Source organism: Augochlora pura, chromosome 1, assembly GCF_028453695.1.
Source record: "Augochlora pura isolate Apur16 chromosome 1, APUR_v2.2.1, whole genome shotgun sequence".
Taxonomy (NCBI): Eukaryota; Metazoa; Arthropoda; class Insecta; order Hymenoptera; family Halictidae; genus Augochlora; species Augochlora pura.
This window is the reverse complement of record NC_135772.1, coordinates 5,618,768-5,640,893: the sequence shown is the minus strand read 5'-3', so window position 1 is coordinate 5,640,893 and position 22,126 is coordinate 5,618,768. Positions and strand designations below refer to the sequence as shown.

General features: G+C 34.9%; 2 protein-coding genes across 3 annotated transcripts in view; both read right to left on the bottom strand.

The window, feature by feature from the left end:
* Positions 1-22,126, bottom strand: part of LOC144470276 (uncharacterized) — a 297,327-nt gene that overhangs the window by 59,398 nt on the left and 215,803 nt on the right. The window lies entirely within an intron of this gene.
* Positions 1-22,126, bottom strand: part of LOC144468566 (carcinine transporter) — a 51,750-nt gene that overhangs the window by 4,060 nt on the left and 25,564 nt on the right. The window contains exons 1-9 of one of the 2 annotated variants that reach the window (XM_078178133.1): positions 15,951-16,307; positions 9,988-10,246; positions 6,996-7,206; positions 4,690-4,948; positions 3,738-3,930; positions 3,084-3,302; positions 2,337-2,551; positions 1,137-1,312; positions 143-315 (exon numbers count right to left, since the gene is read on the bottom strand). In XM_078178133.1, coding sequence (XP_078034259.1) covers positions 143-315; positions 1,137-1,312; positions 2,337-2,551; positions 3,084-3,302; positions 3,738-3,930; positions 4,690-4,948; positions 6,996-7,206; positions 9,988-10,235 — 1,694 coding nt within the window. In that variant the 5' untranslated portion in view covers positions 10,236-10,246; positions 15,951-16,307. Of the gene's footprint in view, positions 1-142; positions 316-1,136; positions 1,313-2,336; positions 2,552-3,083; positions 3,303-3,737; positions 3,931-4,689; positions 4,949-6,995; positions 7,207-9,987; positions 10,247-15,950; positions 16,308-22,126 lie in introns of those variants that run through there. The other variant, XM_078178141.1, reaches the window with a different exon arrangement.

Sequence of the window (22,126 nt, the reverse complement as noted above, 5' to 3'; positions counted from 1 at the left end):
GTGGAAGTTTTTGTTCTCTCTTTTTGTTGAAAGATAAATCTTTAAAAATTTTGTGATAAATATCATGTAACGTTATGACTATTCGACGGAATTGCTTTAAAATAACTAAGATGATTCAAAAGAAATAAGAAGTGTTACTTACGAAGATATGCAGGGGACCCACCAGAAGCTTTGGTCCCTACCAAAGTCGTTGCCTTCTTGCAGGGTCTCCGGTAAATCTTGATTCAAGGTTTCTGGTAAGCCGAGTGTCAAGAATGCATGTATGAAAGATAACAAGCCGAGAGTGGCGAGGGGCAGAGCAGGATCGACATCAGCCTAAAATATCAATTTTTTCTTATCATTCTTAATACTATTCTTCATTTTATGATTTCTAACAAGTTATTAAACAATGTCACGATTGTCCTGAATTACGGCGCATTAATGTTTACTAGCACTACAGTGTTACTATTTTGTGGATAAGGGTGAAAATAAAGCAAACAATTCTGTGACAAAGGGTAGTAATATTTATTGCGGTTGGGATAACGGGCCTCATCCGTGTAACTGTAAATGCAAAGTATGATCGGAGACACTGCGACTCTGTGGAGATAATTATTGTCTCGAATGCAAATCTATTTGCCCTTGATTAAGAAAAAACGGAGTAAGTAGCTGTTCCAATCTCAAGAGAAGTATAATTTCATAGGAATTATAGATTTATGATATAGTTGCTAATAGATAAATTGTAGATCTTGACAATGCGAACAGAGAGTGAAACGAGATAAAATCTTCGACAAGAACCGGTGATTTTCTACAGAAAAAAATATAATATAATTATTTCTTTAGATATTTTTAACGTTATCAGGTTCAGTGTACAAGTGCGGCAAATATTAACATTCTACTTATACTTTTTTGTTGTAATTATTGTATTTTTACGAAAAACAGTACTATTTGTACTCTCATAATATTATTATAATATACTAGTATGCTAGTATACTATTGTTATAACAATATTATTTATTACGATTTTATTTCTAATATATTTTATACATTATTGTATACGATATTATAGAATAGTCATATTAAAAAATTATAGTTAGCATATGATGGAATCTAGTTCGGAATTTTAAGAAATTAAAGCTTTAAAAGAATAATATGCTCACCAGATAAATGATGTAGGGTCCCAAAATGTGAGCCAAATAACCAATGATGTGAATCAAGGACACCCCCTGCGCCCGCACCACAGTTGGTAGCATTTCCGCCGCGTATTGGAAGCCGATGTTAGCGGCAATATTAACTCCAAGTCGGGCTATGATCGCCATAGCGACCGTCGGCGCACCTTGAACAAGTTGAGAAATATGTAAATGCCTTGTTGCGTTGCATTCCGTCGCTGGTGCATGCGGCTGCCTCATAATGCAACCTCGATTCAAATCGAATCGCTCACCAATATTAACCCTCTAACTTTAACCGTTAACAGCGTACAGAACGTACACCCTCTTATTACATGCAAAATGTTACATCTAGGCTGTTCATTTGAAAACTTTGAATTTAAATATCTCGAAAACATACTTTCAGGAAAAATTTTAAATAAAAAAGTTATTTGATCTTAAGGGAGAGATATAACTATGTTAATTATCTTTTCTTTCGTTGATCGCTTTGTAAATCATTGTTTTGAATGTAAAGTTCTTATATTATTTCGGATATGGTACTTTGATATTTTAGAAAATGCACTGAGTAAAAGTGGAATTGCTTTTAAAATAGGTTAGAAAAAGTAACATTTTTTCATTGAAGTCTTGTTTTCGAGAAAACATTGCTAGGAGATCCACGCGGTTTATGCGAAGTATGACATTAAGTAGAATAGGTAGATCATGGCCAGACGCGTCAGTTGATACCAATTCAACAGTATTATTGCTACGACTCATATGATCAAGTGCCAATCCAGCTATCTGCATTGAGTTACGGTCGTGTGTTTCGCATAATCATAATACAACGAATTTGAAAAATGATAAGTGGAAAGGAAAGACAATATAGGAGAAAAGATTCGGAGGAAGGAAGAGTGCTAAAGGAATACGTAACAACTTGTACAACTACTTACATAACTGAAGTATGAAAAATTCTTTAAGTTCTAAGTACGAGAATATCTAAATTATGTTTCTCGAAATCAAAATTTATAATAATCTATTATTAGAACATAGATTCAAAATAAAAGGAAATATTATAACGCAAGACCATGTCATCATGATATATTTTTTATGTTACTAAAGACGTGTTAGTTTAACGGAATCATCAGTTAGAGATAAAGAATGAGAAAACGAGAAGTCGAGAAAGTGAGAAAATTAGAGAATGAGAAAACGTAAACTTACCAGGAGGCGTAGATATAGCGATAAAGGAGAAAATTCCGCAGAGGAACATCGAGGCGAAACCCATCCATCGTCTGCCCCATCTGTCCAAAAAGAGAGCGAGCAGGATGGCGGCGGGAAGTTCGGTAAGGGAAGCCAAAGAAAAGGATGTGAATACGTCTGGGTCGAGAAGTTTCATGTTCCATACATGGCCGTCGAACACCCACACCATCAAAAGCCTGAAAACAACGAACAAATCACGTGGTCCATCAATTGCTAACTTTTAGCTTTTTGCTGCCCTCCTCGCAGATGGCACAGCAGCCCGGACACTTAACGTGCTTGAGTGATCGCAATATGTCACGTGCAAGATTTACTTACGTATACTTATCAATACTGTCATTTAGAAAACACTATATTTCGAAAGAACAATAAATGGATGAAGATACTTTAACACTAAATCCAAGATTAATTTTTTGACCTATGGTATTTTAGTGAGAGCAATTTTTAGTGGAACCTCAAAGTTGCCATTCGATTGTAAGGGATTAAGTTAATATAGTTTGGTAGAGGACTAAGTTGAAAGAAAGTAATAACAATTTTTTGTTTCAGGCTTTGTTTTCTAGAAAAGCAAGTTTGACAATCCGTCAAGTTCGCATGCTAGAAGTTTACAGGAACAAATATTATTTTTTCCGAGCTAGATTTCCATGTAGAATCTTCAACCGATATCTTGCACCGTGGCATCGGACAAAGCATTAGGAAATTTAATCAACTCACCAATAAATGATTAGCATAATAGTGATACGAGCTAGCCTTGGCTTCTTGAAGAGATGCAGAACGGTGTATTGGTTATGCGACTTATCCTTCTCAATCATTGATTTGCAGCTCTTCTCAAACTCCTCGAAGATTTCTGGCTTCACTTCTTTGCCGTTCACCTTTGCGAACTTCTTCAGCATCTCGATCGCTTTGTCGATTTTACCGCTGGTAATGTACCAACTGTATCGTAGAACATATATACATAAATAAATGAATATTGCCTGATAACAATTACGATAGCAATCGCAGTACACTAACTTAATTCAATTCATCACTTATTCTATACTACATGTAAAATTCTATCTATCATAATAACTCCTTAACGAACCTGCAATTAACATGTCCCCTAAGGACAAGGTTATTTCAAATTAAAACGTTCAAAAGTTTACAACAGTTTTGGGACATCCTGTACATTATTGACAAATATTATCAATCAATCGTTATAACAAAATGTTCCGAATATCGATTACAACGGTATCTACTGTATTGCAATGAAATACTTAAAAAGTTAGAATTTTTGTTAATTTATGTTACATTTCTTCCACTCCCACTGCATTCTATATACTCCTAATGCATTCTATAGAACCCGAAATAGATTTATTTTGTCGTGCTTACCGTGCACTTTCTGGGACAATCCATGGCCCTGCGAAGGCTACAACCAAGGGACAAGCGGTAACTATGCTCAAAATTCGCCAATCGGCGATCCAATAAGCGATCCATGGTAAAAGACTCGCAGCTGCTGCGAAATAAAGTCCGAAGGACATGTTCGCGACAAGGGTTCGGTATTTTGGGCCGACGTACTCGATCACTGAAAGAACACATACAAGATGCAGTAGAACACGTTGCTTTTATGAAGGTAGTTAAGGTACATTGCAACCATAAAGAAGAATATATTCAATCGTAACTTTTGTTAAAATATTCATAAATGTTCGTTCTCTCTATATATAAAATTTTTATTATATTCGATTTGTAATGATAGTATATTATGAGTATATTATACTTAAAATGTACCGTGAATTTACAATAATTATCAAAAATTTTGTCGTTAATATATTATAAATACAAAGTTTTTTGTAACTGAACTTCTAATTTTAGTAATTTTATGAATAGCAACTTTCTGAAAACGACGTTTAGTGTTTCTACGAATATTAGAAAATTTTATTTCGTGACTTTATTTCGATGTATTTTTACGAAATAAAAGCAAATTAGTAGAAACAAATTAACCCTTTGCACTCGAGTGGTGACTCTGAGGCACCAGTAAAATTATTCTATTACGTTGCAAAATAATTTTTGTAACAATAAGGTTTAGATTTAAAAAATTATCAAGTAGTAAAACTGTTGGCAGGAGTCAAAAGAATAAATTTTGTATGCATAAAAATTTATTTTGTTAAATAGAATGGAAATACCACGAACCAGAAAAGTGATTTAAGATTTACGGTTAAAATAGTTCCTAGTGCAAAGGGTTAAACTTTAAGAATCGGCATCGATCCCTCGACGTTATTATTAAATGTTTTAAATGTATAAATCGGCTGAGCGTTAAATGGAGCGTTAAATAAAAACGACTTACCGATGATGAAAAGCACGTTGAAGCAGTTGTCAAACGACGTGCCGACGACTAATCTTGCTAAACAGAAGCTCCAAAAAGTTTTGCAGAACGCCGTTCCCACAGACGCGACAAATCCAACCGTATTACAAGCGACCAACGCTGGAATTCTTCCATAATGGTCGGCTATGTAACCAAATACCAAACCGCCAATAATGCTGCCCACGAAAAAGGCAGATTGGGCTGCGGAGCCGAGGAAAGCATTTTCGCAGACCCATTCGAGCTGAAAAAAAATGACAGAAACTGTGCTATACGATGCTTGGCAGATTTAATGTGTTCATACTTCATCTTGTTTGGTCTATATCCTCCCTATCCTCTCCTTCTATTTTAATGTTAATAATATTTTTTAAATTGTACTTTCATTTCATTTATAACGTCTGTAATTATTAGACAGCGTATCTTTATGAAAAATATAAATTTTCTGTATGAATATTATTTTTACATAATTTTATTTCTTTATTTAATAATTTAACTTAGCCGAAATTAATACATTGACATTTTCAACTTTTTTAAATATCCTCACTATTTCCAGCTTTATCTACTCATCTTTGCCGTAAATGCATAAAATCCGCAGTCTAATTATTACACAGATGAGAATCCATAGTACCGAATTCTATCATTTTGTATGTTCTACAACTGAACATTGGGAATCTTTTTCCTATACATGAAATCATCGTTCATGCTAGGATTCCGAGTTATTCGCGAGAAACTACTGCCATTATTTCAGTCAGTAAAATATCTGTACAAAGTATTCCAAAAATATGGTAAGTTTTTAGAAGGAATGATTCCTAAACATAATTTCGCGTAACTTAATGAAAAATACTGATTAATCGGTAACAAATATCGAGTTTTAATGGTAACATTACGATAATAAAAGATGCTAATTCTATGTTTTGTTTATAATAATTCAATTTGGAAGGTTTTTACTTTTAGTTATGAACATTGCTTGGAAATGTCGCTGATTTGGAAAGTCTCGATCTCAAGTTGCAACAACGTATTTTTAGAGCCGGCAACACTGTAAAATCGACTGACACGAAAACCCACATGGTGTCTGGTTTATTTGGTTTGCAATGCATCTTCCTGTCTACGGTTCTGAATAGCGGTATGCATCATGAGCTTTTCCGTCTAGCATTTCGACGATTCTTAGATTCGGGATTCCCATACCATTTCGATGTAGCGCCCAATGTTACTATTGGAAAATGTAGTTTTCTATATTCAAAGTGTTGCATAGGAAGTTACTGAATCGTTCCGCTTCCGGTCAGGAGAGTATATATATGGGGGTTTCACCAGAGCGCGCCCTGCTTTCTGTCGTCCCCCGCGCGTTACGTTAGTTATACAAAAGTGTGTATTTCAATCCATCGACATCCTAGTTACTCTATTAAATATATTGTTGTGTTACGTGTGTCTTACTACCTACATTCTTCAACTATCCACTGAATAAATCCCAACAGTTACCGACAGTTAATGTACGTAGGCACATTACCAAGAATAAGATTGGTTTAGAGACGGTATGTGTATACAATACAAATATTTAAATGGTGAAAATAGCTTTTTTTAACATGTACTATCGAAATACGATATACAGTATAACTATTTGTACGCACATGCAGGTTATTATTTCCAATAATTATGTTATTAAAGAAAGTATGTTTTAATGATTTTTTTTTATTTTCTTGCAAACGGCTATTTACAACTTTAATGAATTTAGATTCTTGACAAATATTTGTGTACTGTCACATTTAATAATGATTGAAATTGTTCTTGTGTTTTTCACTTGCATTGCTATATTTATTTATTCTACTTCATTATCTATAATTTAAAAATTAATATTTGCATTTAAAGAAGTGTAGAAAAAGTATCACATAAATTTCGAATCTATCGTTAAATTCAAAATTCCGTGTATGTATAATTTCGTCATTTCTATGTGTGTCTATTTTAAGAAATCATGAATTCATTATTCTATTGATATCTTTATGTAGATTCCCGTTTTTATGGATTGGTTATTTCCTCATTTCAATGTTTCCTCTTATTTTATTCACAATTAGTTGCAAATGACATGAATTCATAAATATCTACAATTTATATATTATTATTCAAAGATTTATACAAATTGAAGCAGTTAAAGAACTATTAGAAAGTTGGAAAAATATGAAGCCTCGATATTTCTTTGGATTTTGATCGTAAATTGAAAATAATTTTAAAAAATAGTAATACTGCGAGAACGATGTGAATTCAGTTTAGCGAAGAATATTGCATCGATATTCACTCACCTCAACGGCGATAGACTTGTATGGTATCATCGTGTGATTGAAAGACCATCCATTCTGACACCGTTTAATGGGCCAAGATGGATCTGCGGTTCTGACACCATGTTCCAACAAGTCCTGATAGTTCACGTCGTACATTGTACATCGTGAAAACTTTGTAGCACCCTCCGTTTTCAATTCTTCTATCGACGCTGGAGGTATGGACAATGCGATTCTAGGAGAAAATCGAAATTTTATTGCTTCGTGTATCTACCTATTTTCTATAAAAGAGTTACAGATAACATTGAACTTAATGAAAAATGTTATTATTCCTATATACTAAAATTAATACAAACATGCTGCACGCAAAATTCCACTAATACAACTTATTCGCAATCACAAGTTAGAAAAACATTGAAACTGCGACTGTATTTATTATTATATTATGAACTACTATATTCGGCGTGGTATGCTACTTGCATTGAATCATGAAAAAAATCATGGCCGTTACGACCTAAACGGTTTATACTGACTGCGATATAGGAATTATGACTAACAAAACTTTTTGTCTGAAAAAATCCATTTCATTCGTATTTGTTTAAAAGTTAAAATTATTAGAACGCAAAATTTGATATGATAAAAGTATGTCAGAAAAATATTAATTTGTATGTTTAAAAGCGTTTCCTTTTGTTCATGTATTTTAGGATTGATTTCATAGGGTTTCTTTGCTGTTATTTTAACAATTAACGTATCGGCAGGTCCGCTTATTGGTGCGGCAAGTCGCTTTAATGTCTTCGATATGGAGGCTGGAAAATACGATGCCGAGAATAGTAAAGAATTTCCTGGTCGGTTCGCAGAAGTTTAGAATCTGCCTGGATGTAGGATGGCAACCAAACAGGTTTCCACCATGCCGTCGCCTCGCGCGTCGTGCTACGTCTACCGAAGAAATTGCTGTTCCCGCGCTTTTCTGCATAATGGATCTGCGGGCAACGCGAGCCGCAGTTTTCCTCGTGTTGTATGACGTCACGGGTTTTGTGAGCTAACTGTCACCAATCGTGATTTATCAGCAACAAGAGGACGCGATAGTGTGGCTCATTAGGATTTTATGGCTTCGAGTCGATTAACTTTTCGTTTTTTTTCTTGGAATAAACAATTAACGTGTAACAAGAATACGGAAACGCTGCCGTTTGTACGTAAACACACGTGCAAACTACTGATACTAATTTTACATGCCGTTAGTTTAATCTAGAAAACTTTTATAGACTTGTAAGTCACATGAATGAGCTGTGAACACGACCAAACAAGAGTTTTAAATAGAAATCTGAATGACGAACCAGTTATTGTGACTACTCTTACATTGTTTTATGTTGTAACGTAAGAAAAGAAAACAATAACATAAATAAAATGTGATGTGTTGAAATAGGCGTCCAATACGTATTTAATTCTTGGGTATGGTATGTTCGCAGTCATGATTCAAGTATGTCAGTTGTGTGTGTGATACGGATATGTTTCTTTCTCTAATTTTGTTTACATTTAGTATATGTTGTATGTTACTTGTGTACACGCTTATGTGGAAAATATTACTAAAACTCTTTAACGCAGAATTATTAAATCGACTAAAAATAAGTTAGTTCTGATAATTTCCTTTACAGTTGCGAAAATTACAAAAATTGTTTCAACAAGAAATTTTTTAATAAATCTCTTTATTTTTGTTACCGTTACAAAATGTTATACATTAGTCTCATTTAGAGGTTTGTCAGTTTCAGTGACAAAAATATTAAAAAATTATGTGATTAAAGAAAACAAAAGAAGAAATATGCTTTTCTTTCAAATCTTTGGTATTTTTTAATCATGTTTTTCAGGTACAAGAACAAAAAATGGACATCAGTAACTAGAGGAAGATACTGTCGTGGCAAAAATAAAATCGTCGTCGCTTCGAAACTTCAATATAAAATTAGCAATTTTAATCTCAAATCTGAATACTGGATTTTGCAATCCAAAATTCTGTCGCTGTCATAAGCACTGTCAGGTTCATCTTCTTGTTTCCTTAATGATTAAATTGTTAATACAGCTTTACCCTGAAACTAATCTTGCGATGGCAGTACTGCTTTGATACTTGCCATAAAGAGTATTCTTTGAATAGCCTATTGAATCGTATGAGTAAAAATTAATTTAGTATGGAAGCACTTTTTATCAGATTAACTATTTTATATCTCTCTGTAGTAAAATGTTAAGAATGTTTGGTTACTGCTATACGTTTTATATTTATGATCCTGCTTTAAATAAGCGCTTGCTTCCAACCATGCCAAAGAAATGTATTCGTACTTAGTATACATATGGTGTAATCCGCTTTCGAGTATATATGTATATATGTATACATTTTCGCAGTGCAAAGACAGTATGGTCAACGTCACCCAAACAGCATATATAGTAGCAAAAGAGTAGACAAAATGTAGGTGTCAAAGTAAACGGATGTGACAAAGCATTCCTGATTTAACCATCGTAGTGTAAACTTGAATGGGATTTGCGCCACTTTATTCTCTTGTGACGTATCTTCAGATTTACGCAGGTTTTCCCAACAAGATGTGGCTTTGCAGGTTTACTAAAATTACTCCAATTACCCCAATTCCTCAAATTAAACAAATCACTAAAAGTACTCCTGAAATTCTCAGGCTACTGGAATTGCTCTCCTTCAATTTCAAGTATTATTTACTTTACATTATGAATATACTATTTGTATTGTTTAAATTTGTTAGGTGTTTAGATATTAACCCTCTGCGGTCTGATTTTGTGCCAGACTCGATATTGACGCTTTAGAAGAAATTTTGTAGTTATCGTGTATCTACATTTATTTGATTGCTTAAATATTGATTTTTCATTACTTAAATATTATTGAGAATGTAATAGACAGATGATTTTTTAAAATCTCTATCACGAATCAGACTCGTCAGAGTATGGCAAAGAGTTAATGGTTCCTTTTTCCGTTATGGTCTGAAATAGAAGATTGTTCGCTCACTTTTCATGATCCGTGAGATTCCAGTCGTTGAGTGCCGGCACGGTACACCAATGCTCCGCCGGCAGCAACGTGATGAAGAACTGCGTGAAATAGAGGAACGCGTACACGAAGGTGAAGGGCAGTAGCAGGATGAAAAGGAACAATTGGTAGCGGCTTGCCTCGCCGACGTATGGGAGGATGTCGTCGAAGGCTGTGATCTTCGGACGTTCGCCCTCCTCAACTTTCATGGACTCCACCATGACTGTCATTATCTCGATCTCTGGAAATTAACAATCTACGATTACTTCATTGAAATTATACACGACGCGAAGCGAGACGCGAAGCGAGACGCCGGATTCGGCTCATGGCAAGCCTCGGTGGCAAAAAAGAAATCGTCGATCATATTTGCATAGAATTACAATGAACACTATTGTGGGCATGCGCATTTTGACATATTATCTAACTGCATGATTATCTGCATACAACGCCGGCGATGAAGAGAAGGAAAACAATTAATTACATGCTAACTTCTTTGAAACAATTAGAGTTTCCTTCGAAGATGACTAACGGAGCAGATGAAGTCACATTCTTAGAAAAAACAGTGCGAATTACACGTGTAAATTGATAATATATACAGAGTAGGATTTTCATAACAAAAATATTATCACAAGGATTTGTTATGTAATGTTCCAAAAGAACTCTCTTGGTAATTTTAATGATTAGTTCCAGCACTTATTATTATTAAATTTTAGATATTAATAAACATTAATAATTGTAGGTAGTGATTTTACGTGATATTATTTTCATTGAAATCCTTCGTTAATTTTTTGTATCCCTGTATTTAACCGATTTTTATATACGACGTATTTTAATGTTTCAAAGATATAATGGAAGAACTTCGGTTTCCAATTTATTCATTTCACAGTAATGAGTTTAAAATGTATGAAAATGTGAAAGTGAGTAGCACTGTTATATCGTATACCCAATAAAAATGGAAGAAAAAAAATTAGAGCGTTAACTTCGTCATTGAAAGAGAAGTGTCGAGCTACCGGAAATGATAATTGACTAAGTGAATAGAATGTATCTCGAGCAGTTTGTTAGCGATCAATGTCAGAGTAAACGCAAATTGGAAAGGTAACTGACGAAGATATGTATCCGAGTCTCGTTATTAAGTACACATTGTGTAGGTACGTATGTCTTTCATGAAAAAACGTTCAATTCTTAAGGTTTATTTGATCTTACAACAGTTGCTTGTCAGATCGAATCAGTAATTTATTTTCTATCAACTCCGATCACGATTCTATTATAAGTGAGTCGGATCTAGATGTATCCATTGATAAGAAACAAGCCCAATAAATTATGCACAGATTATAACATTTAATCCTGCCGATTAGCAATTCCTGTTTTTTTAAGCATTATACTACTTGTGGCACAAAAAACATACGCGTTCGAAACGAGATATATTGTTTACATTTTTTCCAGTGATTCATCGAACAAGAGGATATCGACAGTATAATAACAATTGGAATTCACGGGGAAATTATTGTTATATTATAGATATGTATATAAATTAAGTATAATAACTATTAGGAAAGTAAATAAGAAAGCAACTGGTGTATCCATAATTCAGTTTCTAATCCAACATTAATTACGCGCTGCTTCTTATCACGTTTGTCCTTAAAGAACTCTCTTTTTACTCCCAAAGAGAAATCTCTTTTGCACGCTCGTTCTTATCCGCCAACACAAAACGGAAACATTTGTACTATCCAGTTGCAAATTGCATGGCCATAATTGAATGCAGTTACTACTTTAAACGCGCAGTAATTGGTAAAATTAGAATAGGCTACACCGCTCAATACACCGGCTACAATTGAAATCGCAAGTCTGAAAATATTACAACTTAAACAAACGCCATCTAACAGAGTTAAGTGAAGTGTAAAAACCTACGACACCGAAAGAAGAAAGTCTCATTTTCCAAACGACACTGACGACATACTAAAGTACAATGTAATCACCTTAATCGATCTAACTGATCAAGACTATAAAAATTGCAATTAATTTTAATAACCAATCAATAAATTAGAAATACTCCAGGCAATAGTATAGATTCGTCAACGTCTTTGTTGTTGAAATAATCTAGTGAAACTTAGTGAATGAGAAAATTGAGTGAAGCGCTATAAGAAACCATCGAGAAGATTCGCTCTCTTAAGTTCATCGATAATGTACGTATGTACTGTCCGTTGCTCAAAAGATGGCACAGAGAAAAGTATAGATCGATTCCCACCGACCCAGCCATATTAACGCTCTCTATTAGACCCAATTTCCAGGAAACGAGGGACTCGAGTCTGGTCGATTGTAAACAAACAACGCCTCTCCTGTGATCGTCATTTTCGGCTAGGAGCATCAGTGTGCTCCATTCTGGAGCGTGCGTGTCCATTCTGTTTCGATTCCAGACTTTTGTTTACTGTTGATTAAGTTACGCGCTGTACAAGAGATGTGATTAGATGGAGTGGGCGATCCGTCCATCCTGCTTCTCGTGTCGATTAGTCTATTGGTCTTCTTGTTTACTAGTAGAAGTGGGTTTCGGGAGGTCATAGACAAGTGGGAATTACAGGCGTGCAGGTCAGGCGCAGCGTGCGGAATACTCCCGTAGCTCCTTGATAGATATTGTGCCATCTTTTCATCAACGATCAGTAACGTTGACTTCTATAAATTTCTTCTGACGTTCAGTCAGTTGACAATTCATTTGTCAAAACAAAACTATCGAATGTAAGGTTATTCCCACCTGAAGGAAATAGTGAACGTTGACAAACATGGGAGTTAGACTCAGCGTTTCAAATGATGGATAGTAGCAGAAGTAACAATGGGCGCAAAAGAAAACGATGCAACCATGACATAACACAGTACCAGTACTCATTTTGTACGGGTCCAGGGAATATTTGCATAAAATACACGTTCCGCTCGTCCCATGACGACGCACGTGCGACTAACGAAAGGTAACTGTGACGGATTTTCCCAGTTTGTTGTTCGGATACATTCCCCTGACAATGCGATCCTTCTTTGTAATTAGTAACGTAGTACGAGTAATTGCCTACATAGATTTTGATTACATCGATCGTGGTTACGATTTTTGTCATTTTTTAGTTGCAAGATCGATATATTCCAAAACTGAAATACTATATAGCAATTATGAGATTCTTCAGGTTCTCTATAACCGTTTCAGCCAAAAGTGATATACCATAGTTTCGAACGATTGTTTTCGGAATATTTTCAACCCTTGATTTTCGTTCATTTTTGAATTGGGAGCATGACAGGAACAGATTGAAGTACAGTAGAATGATAGTAATTGTGTCACGCATCGATCGGATTATTTACTTCCGTTTCAACCACGGAACACGTTATACCGTGCACTTACGCGCGAAGTAGTATACCTTCGGCAACTGGTTACACAGAACTCAGCACCTTGAACGGCTCTCTCCCGAAGAAACAATAATTAATAGCAGGGTCGCAGCACAAATCCATGATTTTGCATACGATTTCCCAGAGTTTCCCTGTCACTTCTGCCATTTGGTCTCGATTTGTGGAAGCAAGTACCATTAAGATTCATACCAATGTGTACCAATCGATTGGAAAAATTTTATTACGATCGCATGCACACCGCAGTTCAAAAATATTTAGACATTTCATAATTGAATCGAAAAAATTGTGTTAATCTAATTCTGGATACACGATATTGTATTCTGAGTTAATGTTATGCATAATAAATCTCATTTCTTAAAAACTGAAGGTAACAGAGGAAAACAACTTTTCGTGTTTAGTGAAATGCAAAGAGAAAAATCAAATTTATTAGACAATTAATGAATATTTCATAAATAAACAGATGATTTAATATCATGTCCACAGGAATGAATACTTTCATTGTATCTACATATACTGCTCATGTGCGTATTTTTTATGTATACGTGCGTCGCGATTAAAACAAGACTGTACCGTGTCATGTTCTATGCTTTTTTTCAGTTTGTTTTTCAAGGCATTATTGATTTATTGACATGATACTAGCCAAGATAAATTTTCTCGTTAAACGCACAGCCGAATTCTGTATATTGAATAAAGTTGTCAGCGACAGAAACGTGTAGCAACCAAAAAGAAAGATCTAATTTCTCTAAAACATGGAGATATTTAAAAGTCAGGACACTGTTTAACACATTCCGTGCCACGTGTACCACTGATGGTACACGCTTAAATGTCTATTTAACGCGTTAAAAAAATATTTTATGGCAAGTTTAGAATCGAAGAATTAATTTCCACCAAAAGAATGGATCGATGGATGAATATATCGGTTTTTAAAGCGGCGATTGACCAGAATGAAAAGTCGACTAAATACAGCTCAGCACGGAACGTGTTAAGAAAATAAATTACACGAATGCAGGTGTGTAATCACGAGCTTTGGAACTAATGGAGATAGACATTAAGGTTGCCTAGTTTCACCGGACGTGGAAGTAAAAACGACGAGGTTTTATAAGTTTCTAATGTAAAACAAACTTTCTGACATTTTCTGTAAACAGCGAAACTCGGATAAGTCTGGCGATAACAACGCAACAAGTTGTAAATAAAAGGTCTAGGCGCAGAATGCACGATAAAACGTGTCACGTTTAAAACATTTACAACGCACCGTTGTTCATATGTCGTGGGGAAGCAACTTGTCTATTCTTACTTTGTAACAGATTGCGAATAAACAAGGAATAGATAAAACAAAGAACGCAGATTCCACGAACATTTCATATCCACAGTAGCCGACGCAATTTCGTAAGCGATCTAAACGAATAAACCATTGGCACCACAATGAAAAACCGATTATCGAATGGATTCAGTTTCATCTGCATTGTTTATCGTATGCACATGATCAACAATTTTTAAAACGCGTATGAAAAAAGCAGAAAAATGGAAATTCGATGTTTGTGATTAATTGTTAATGTCGATAACTGAGCACGAAGTTAATTGGTTTAGTTTTTCAATTGTTTAATTCTCATTTACTAGGTTCTTTGTTTACTTTTATTACTTGCATAAGGCAATAAATAAGTTACTTCTGTGTTTATTGAGTGTGCAATTTCCCGAGAGAATCAAATGAAATGTGTTAAATTATATTACTATTTCGGAAATTTCTTAATATTGCTTTTGAAAAAAAGACAAATTTTTTGATACTATTTACATTAGCTGATTCAAACAGCTGTAATTCTGTGTGCACGGATTAATAATATTGAAACGATAAGATATCAAAATATCTCGAAGAATAATACAATAAATATTGCTTATTTACTCCATATTTACTCCACATTTACTATCATACTCGCTAGGCTTCTTTTTGTTTTGCCCAGGAACAAACCGTTACTTGCGATGAAAGTGTCCAAGAACGTATATCAATGATACTAGAATGCTACTAGAATATTTCTCATACTTGAAACCGTTAGATAGCAGCGAAAGGGAGATAGTTCATTAATCATCGAAGATTATTAAATAGATTTCTAGCTTCGGTTACTATTAATTAAAAACAAATTAACAAAATTTTCATTCCTGCTAGTATATCGCGGTCTAATATCAGTGAGACAAGTCAATTTACTCGATACGACAAGCGAGACATAAGTTGGTTCCTTTTCTTGCCAATGGTCATTCATATCGAAATGGATACATTAGAATATAAATAGAAGATTTGGAATAGTCACTTTGAAATTGGCAAAGACATGTTGCTCAGAACACTACACCACAGAACATTATTTCTATTATTGATTTTCAAAAGAACAATTTCCCGTATATTTCTGATCTGAAATGTAATAATACAAATAAGTTGAATACTATTACAACTTCGTGTCTCTTTTACCAAAAATTAATTCAAAATTACCTTAAAAACCTATATTTTTATCACCGACGAGGCGAATCGTGTTCGCGAGATCGAAACCACGTTGTACTTTTTCGTATTCGCGATTTACCTTTTCAGAGTCTCGTGTCACCTCACGAAGTCCTGCTTAGTCCGAAGGAACGCAAATAAAATCCACCGAGGAACTGAACGATTCTCTTCACTTCAATCGAACGGAAGATCGACGAGAAGCCGAGGATCGGTCGCGGAATACCGGAGATCTCTCCTGCGTGGCTATATTCCGAGATATCCAATCCGTGGACACACGGCTAAGAAGATTCCCCGGGTACGGGTACGAGATTGCGAGCCGCGGCTTCGTGAGCAGAACACGTGCTTGATCTCGATCGTGACAGTGATCTTGGCCGACGTGTTGCGCGCAAGAACCCCGAACTTTTAGGACGCCGCGCTACATCGTCGTTTAAAAAGGGGCACGCACGGACTGTTCTCGGCGTGGGCAATTAGTGAGGCTTTATAGCGCGTGCAGACGAAACCGGAACCCCACCAGCCAGCGCCGCGTCGTCATTGGACGAGGCGTTTGGGGCCGATCGTCCGTGTAACGTCACTGGAGAACTCCTTGAACCGGGGGAATCTCTCGCGTTTCGAGATTATCCTGCCGGTCTGCTGTACCGCGACGACCTCACCTCTCTCGTCCACCGTAAAACGACCAACAATCTGCGTCCAACGACGGGCAACAAGCAACGGGCGATCCCGTGGGTTTTCTCGTGACGCGTGTTGTTGCACGCTGCACTTTTTTATCGACGCTTTCGTTACCGCGTCACGAAACTGGCTGACATGACGTCGAGGTGAGTGCACGTGGACGGCGCGGTGCGGTGCGGCGTTTCATGTAACTGGACGTGTGGTGGATCGATTTGAGAAGTCTTGACTAGAGTTCGGACTATTGATTATCGATTAAATTATTGGTAAGGTCAATATATTAATGATGTATCGGTATCTTAACTCTTTGAACGATACCGGTGAAGTCTGTGGACACTGTAGGTCTTCGGTAGAAGTTATCGACATGGACAATGTACACTTGCATTTTTGTTAAGGTTATTGCATTATTATGTTAAGGTGTTGCATTATTTAATATGGCATGACAAGAATTACGGTTATAGTTTAAGAACTCTTTTATAATCAATCGAGAGATTTATTGAGATAGTATTGGTACCACTTTTATTCAACCTTTATAATCTATAACTTCGTGTACATCTAAAATGTTTCAATTGAAATTTTCATCATGAAAATACAGTAAATTCTCTCCAATTGTCGCTCAGTTTATAAAAAAAAAGTGGACAATTTGGGAAAAGGAGATAGTATTATTCGAGCCCTGCGCCGCATTTTTATAGTTGCCGGCAATCGGTGACTATAGAAACGAGCCGTGACGGTTGAATAATCGTATCTGGACTTCCCAAGTTGTCCATCTTTTGTTCACAAGCTGTAAAACAATTGGGGAGAATTTACCGTACTTTGAATGACAATATATTAGATGGAGATCATTGCTACCATCATATTCATTTAACTTATTAAATATGAATTCATATGAAACAATTTGAAATATTTAATAATTTACATAATAATTTACATTAATGTTCCTATATCGTCTAAACTAGTTCAAACTATTTTTCTGTTTCCTTATTTTTATAAAATAATCTGGGAAAATGGAAATGCGCATAAACATTTGTGGTCTAATTGCTTTAATTTTAGGATTTTCCCAGTTTTCATAATAAGAACAAAAAACAGACTGTTTTTGCTATCTAAATGTAACCATGCCACTTTTTATTATCTATGATTATACAACGTACAAAAAAGTAAAAGTAAAATTTTCTACCATATTGATAAAGTGGCATCATAATTTGACGCTATTTCCTGCGATTATCATTCCAGATATCTCCTTTTTAGAACTTTAATTTTAAAAAACGCCTCTATATGTTATAACAATAATCCTTTCAAGGTGAAAAAGATTAATTTCAAATTTCTTCACAATTATCTTTTAAATCGAAAATCTTTTCGATTTAAAAGATAAATAATTCTATTATTTATCTAATAATTATCAAAGTAAATTATACAGCAATTTAGTGAAATATACAACTTTAAAATTAATTTTATAATTCTATAATTTCTATAAAACAAGTTTAGAAATGACAAATAAATAATATTATATTCTCTCAATTAACAAGCTGAAATAAATTTTTCTTCTTCATTAAATCTTTACAGTATATCAATTCTTTATGATCCGGTCACAAAAAAACCTCATTCGATTCTATAACCGACTGCAAATTAGATGAAACAACGATCGAAAAAAGTATGTAATTAGTCACAAATACATGATCCTGGTTGATAAATTGAGATATAAAAATTACGCAAGCCGCCACAAAATCTAGATGAATCAAAATCATAAGGCGTACCGTAAACGAGATGCTACGTCTACATATAGATTTCTTTGGTATATTGGATACTCGATACTTGACATTTGATATTTGGTACGCTAAAGCGTGCAGCTTTGTAAAGTTACAAGTAATCGCTGTTGCAGCCAACGCATGTTTCGTGAATATTAGGTGATCGTTAATTGGCCGACCGGAAGCCGGTTGTGAGAGGCTCTATTTTGCCAACTTTTGTTTCACGCCAAATTCTAACCGAGTACACATTAAATTTTCCGTAACAATTGTCGAAGTAAATTGAACCAACATTCGGCATTCTAAGGTGTGCTCATGTCAGATTCGACAATTGTGGAACTCTTTGGGCTTTTTGGGTCGAAATGATACGTCGATTGCACAATTGTACAATTCATCGACAGATAAGGATGGACTTCTCGCGTCTCTTCATTATATTATAGTAACGAATCTCATCGAAATCTTAGCCAAATTTAACGTTTTCATTTCTGTAAAAATGATTATCCAATCCGTAGCTGACATATCTAGTAATGACATTTCGACATAGCAAATCTGACTTTAGTTAGTAGATTTAAGTTCACACCTTGAATTTTAAAGAAGACTATTATTTGATTATAGAATACAAAGCTACACATTATGCAGAGAAAGTACAGGGAAGCAGAAATTATAAAACTGACTAACATTTCTAACATACATGGCCGAAGCTGTTGCATGCCATCAGAGTTTCAGTAATATTTACTGAGGCTTTACATATGCATTACATAATAAACATAATTATAATAAACTGCGGACAGTCTTTAAAGATTGAACTTTGATTCGCAGATCAGTTAGCAGTTATTCAACAAATTGTATTCATTTTTGTTGAGAAATAGAAAATTGGTCTATTGCAATAGTATTCGTGTTTCTGAATACATCTCCTTGGATTATTATGAAATATTTTAGGCTTTCAACACTCAATAAGAAAGTAAATATTGCTTGAACTTTTAAAGTTGTGAGAATCAAGTGTCTTGAGAATCAAACATAACCATTTGAAAAATCGTGACCCATTACATCGTACATGACCCGTCATAATGATTTTAAGATTCAAAATAACCTACAATTATCTAATAATTAATAATAAGTTAATTATACGTCTCTAATAACAATTACAATATTATATAGACACTTGTGTGATCACGGGTAGAAAGGTAAACATCTTTTACTATGTTTGAACAATATGAATTCACAATGCTGAGAGTGTCAATCTTTGGGCACGTATTAGGCGAGAACTCGTGTGAGGACAGGAATCAACAAGTCATCTTGAAACTTCCGCGAAGCGAGTTGGCCCGATTATTATACAGGTTTCGAAATCTGCGGGTATCACAATAATTCTATCGATCGATCGCGGCAAGTAGTGGAATCCGTTAGAGACTGCGGATAAGGAGGCTCGGAAATTCCGATAGCAGTGATATGTTCCGCAGAAACTTGATACCCTTGAAGAAAAGAGAATCATCAGGCGAAACACACGTCTGTTCATTCTATTTTTCCCTTGGGTATCTGTATTACGTTAGAACTGTTAAGAACATTCGAAGGTAGCAAACGCATGAAAACAATTGTTCCTGCACATGATCTTTTGGTTAGCTGGTAAATGAACAGGTGTAGTTTTCCAGAACTCAAAGAAAGTGGATCAAGTTCTGTGCCGACTAAATGGTTGTACATTCGTTTATATTGGTCAGCTTTGATTGGCTAGCTTCGATTGGTTTTGAATGCGGCATAATATTATGAAACATTTTCCGATTTATCCTGTTACTGTAAATAAAGAGAAACGGTGATGAAAATACGCCACTTTAGACAAGGAAGTTCCGCAGTAGTCACACAAGCTTAGTAGACACAAACGACAGGTTACACTAATCGATCCTTCGTTGGTTACGAGTACAGCGCGCATATATTAAAAACAACGCGGAAAATATAGTTGAACCGGATCCTCCTCCAGTTCGAACCGGAAGACGAAGTCCGTCCGATGGTGACGATCGCTTCATCACTTCAAATAGCTCGTTCTCATAAAATATTGTCCCTGATTTTCGGATTAAGCTGTAGCAATAAAACTGATAAACCAACTTAATTCTTCCCGTCTCTTTATATCTTTCATTCGTATCAGGCGCGTGAGAAACGCACAATGGGAAATTCATCGTAGTATCGCAGTGTGTATGGTTAAATTAAGACATGATTAAAGTAACTGAATAAATAGCAATGAAATTCTAAATAATAATAGTGCAATAGTAAATAGTAATAATTAAAATATAAATTATTATTTTGAGTTCAAATTGTAATTGAGTTATTACTACAAAAATTTTAATCGACATTTAAAAAAGAGACGAATATGCACTTCGTTAAAGTTTTTTTAGTCGTTTCAACGTTGTAACAAATTTTATTGCGACGTTATAAGGTATTAACGACATATTATGACGTGCTATCGTTTTTTTTTCAAAATATAGATTACCAGAATTTGATTCCTCATTGAGTTAACAAACAATTAGTAGCTGAGCTAACAAAGTGAAGAAATTTAATTAGTAACTTGTTGATGAGAAATGTAACTGTGAATGGTCTCCTTTTCTACTTCTAATTTACATACGGTAAGGTCAGACGCGAATGTCAATGGGAAACCAGCAGAAAGCAGTAAAGAACGTCGTTTATCGTTGGAAGCACGCGTTTCCTGTCATTTACATGGAAAAACGGAGTATTGTGTCGCAATTAATTTCGTTTCCTTAAGTAGACCTACATGCTAAGCCAAGCAGGAATTCTCGATTTTCTTTTTATACATTTTTGATTTCAGTCCGAACGTTGGAATAATTAAAAGCGATTATTATCATTGATCAATATTCGCAGGCAAAATGTTTTTACGTGATCTCATAAACGCGTTACGAAAGTGTACATTGTAATTTTCACGGAAGACAGCAACGTTCTTTATTAACTTCGGTCAGGCTGATAATTATCGGCATTGGTGTTCAAGGTCGCCGATTCTACGCGAACAATCTACGGATAACTCTGTTATTAATTACTCATTGTGTTCACCACTATTGTGCCTCGTATCTGCATGTATTGCTGCTGTATTTTTAGTCCGTTATCGTTTTTAAGAATCACTCTTTCTATCTAACGATATCATCGATGAGACTCGCTAATTCGCTAGTTCCCATTTGCAATTTTCGTAATTAATTTCTAATTTGCTGGCTCCTTGAACGAGAGAAGAAATAAAGTTCGATTCATCTTCTTTAATATCCTACTAGACAAAAGGCGGCAAACGGAATTGTAAAATGGAAGTAATATCAACAATTTGAAGTCAATTCATTCGGCCATTAGTTTAAATAATTTATGAAAGTTAAATGGCTGATTTCTTATTCTGAGTATATCGTGTGATAAAATGAGCGATCTTCCTTTAAAGACAGTAAAAATAGATTGCAGATTTCGTTTCTAATTGGCGAAATAAAACACTTCCTTTGTTTAAAAAAGGGAAGTTAAAAATACTTTAGCGTTACCGATAATCACGTTTTTGTTGAAACGTTGTTGAAACAAACTACTGCGGCCTTTTTAAAGACTTTCGTTAATATTTGTAATAAATTATTTGTTAACACCTTTATAATTCTTCGAATTGAAATAAATAGAGAACAATTGTTTCTAAATTTTTCAAAAATTCCATTTATAAAGAATATTACTTTTTGCAGCAACAGTTCGTATGGATAGAAAACAATTCAATGAAACTTCCAATTGGGCGTTGCTTCGAATATTTTTGTGAGCTATAAATTGCATAAAATCGTGCAATATAAAAGCGACGTTATATTTGTAAACAATGCACGCTGTCTACTTCCGGGATATTTCAAAATAT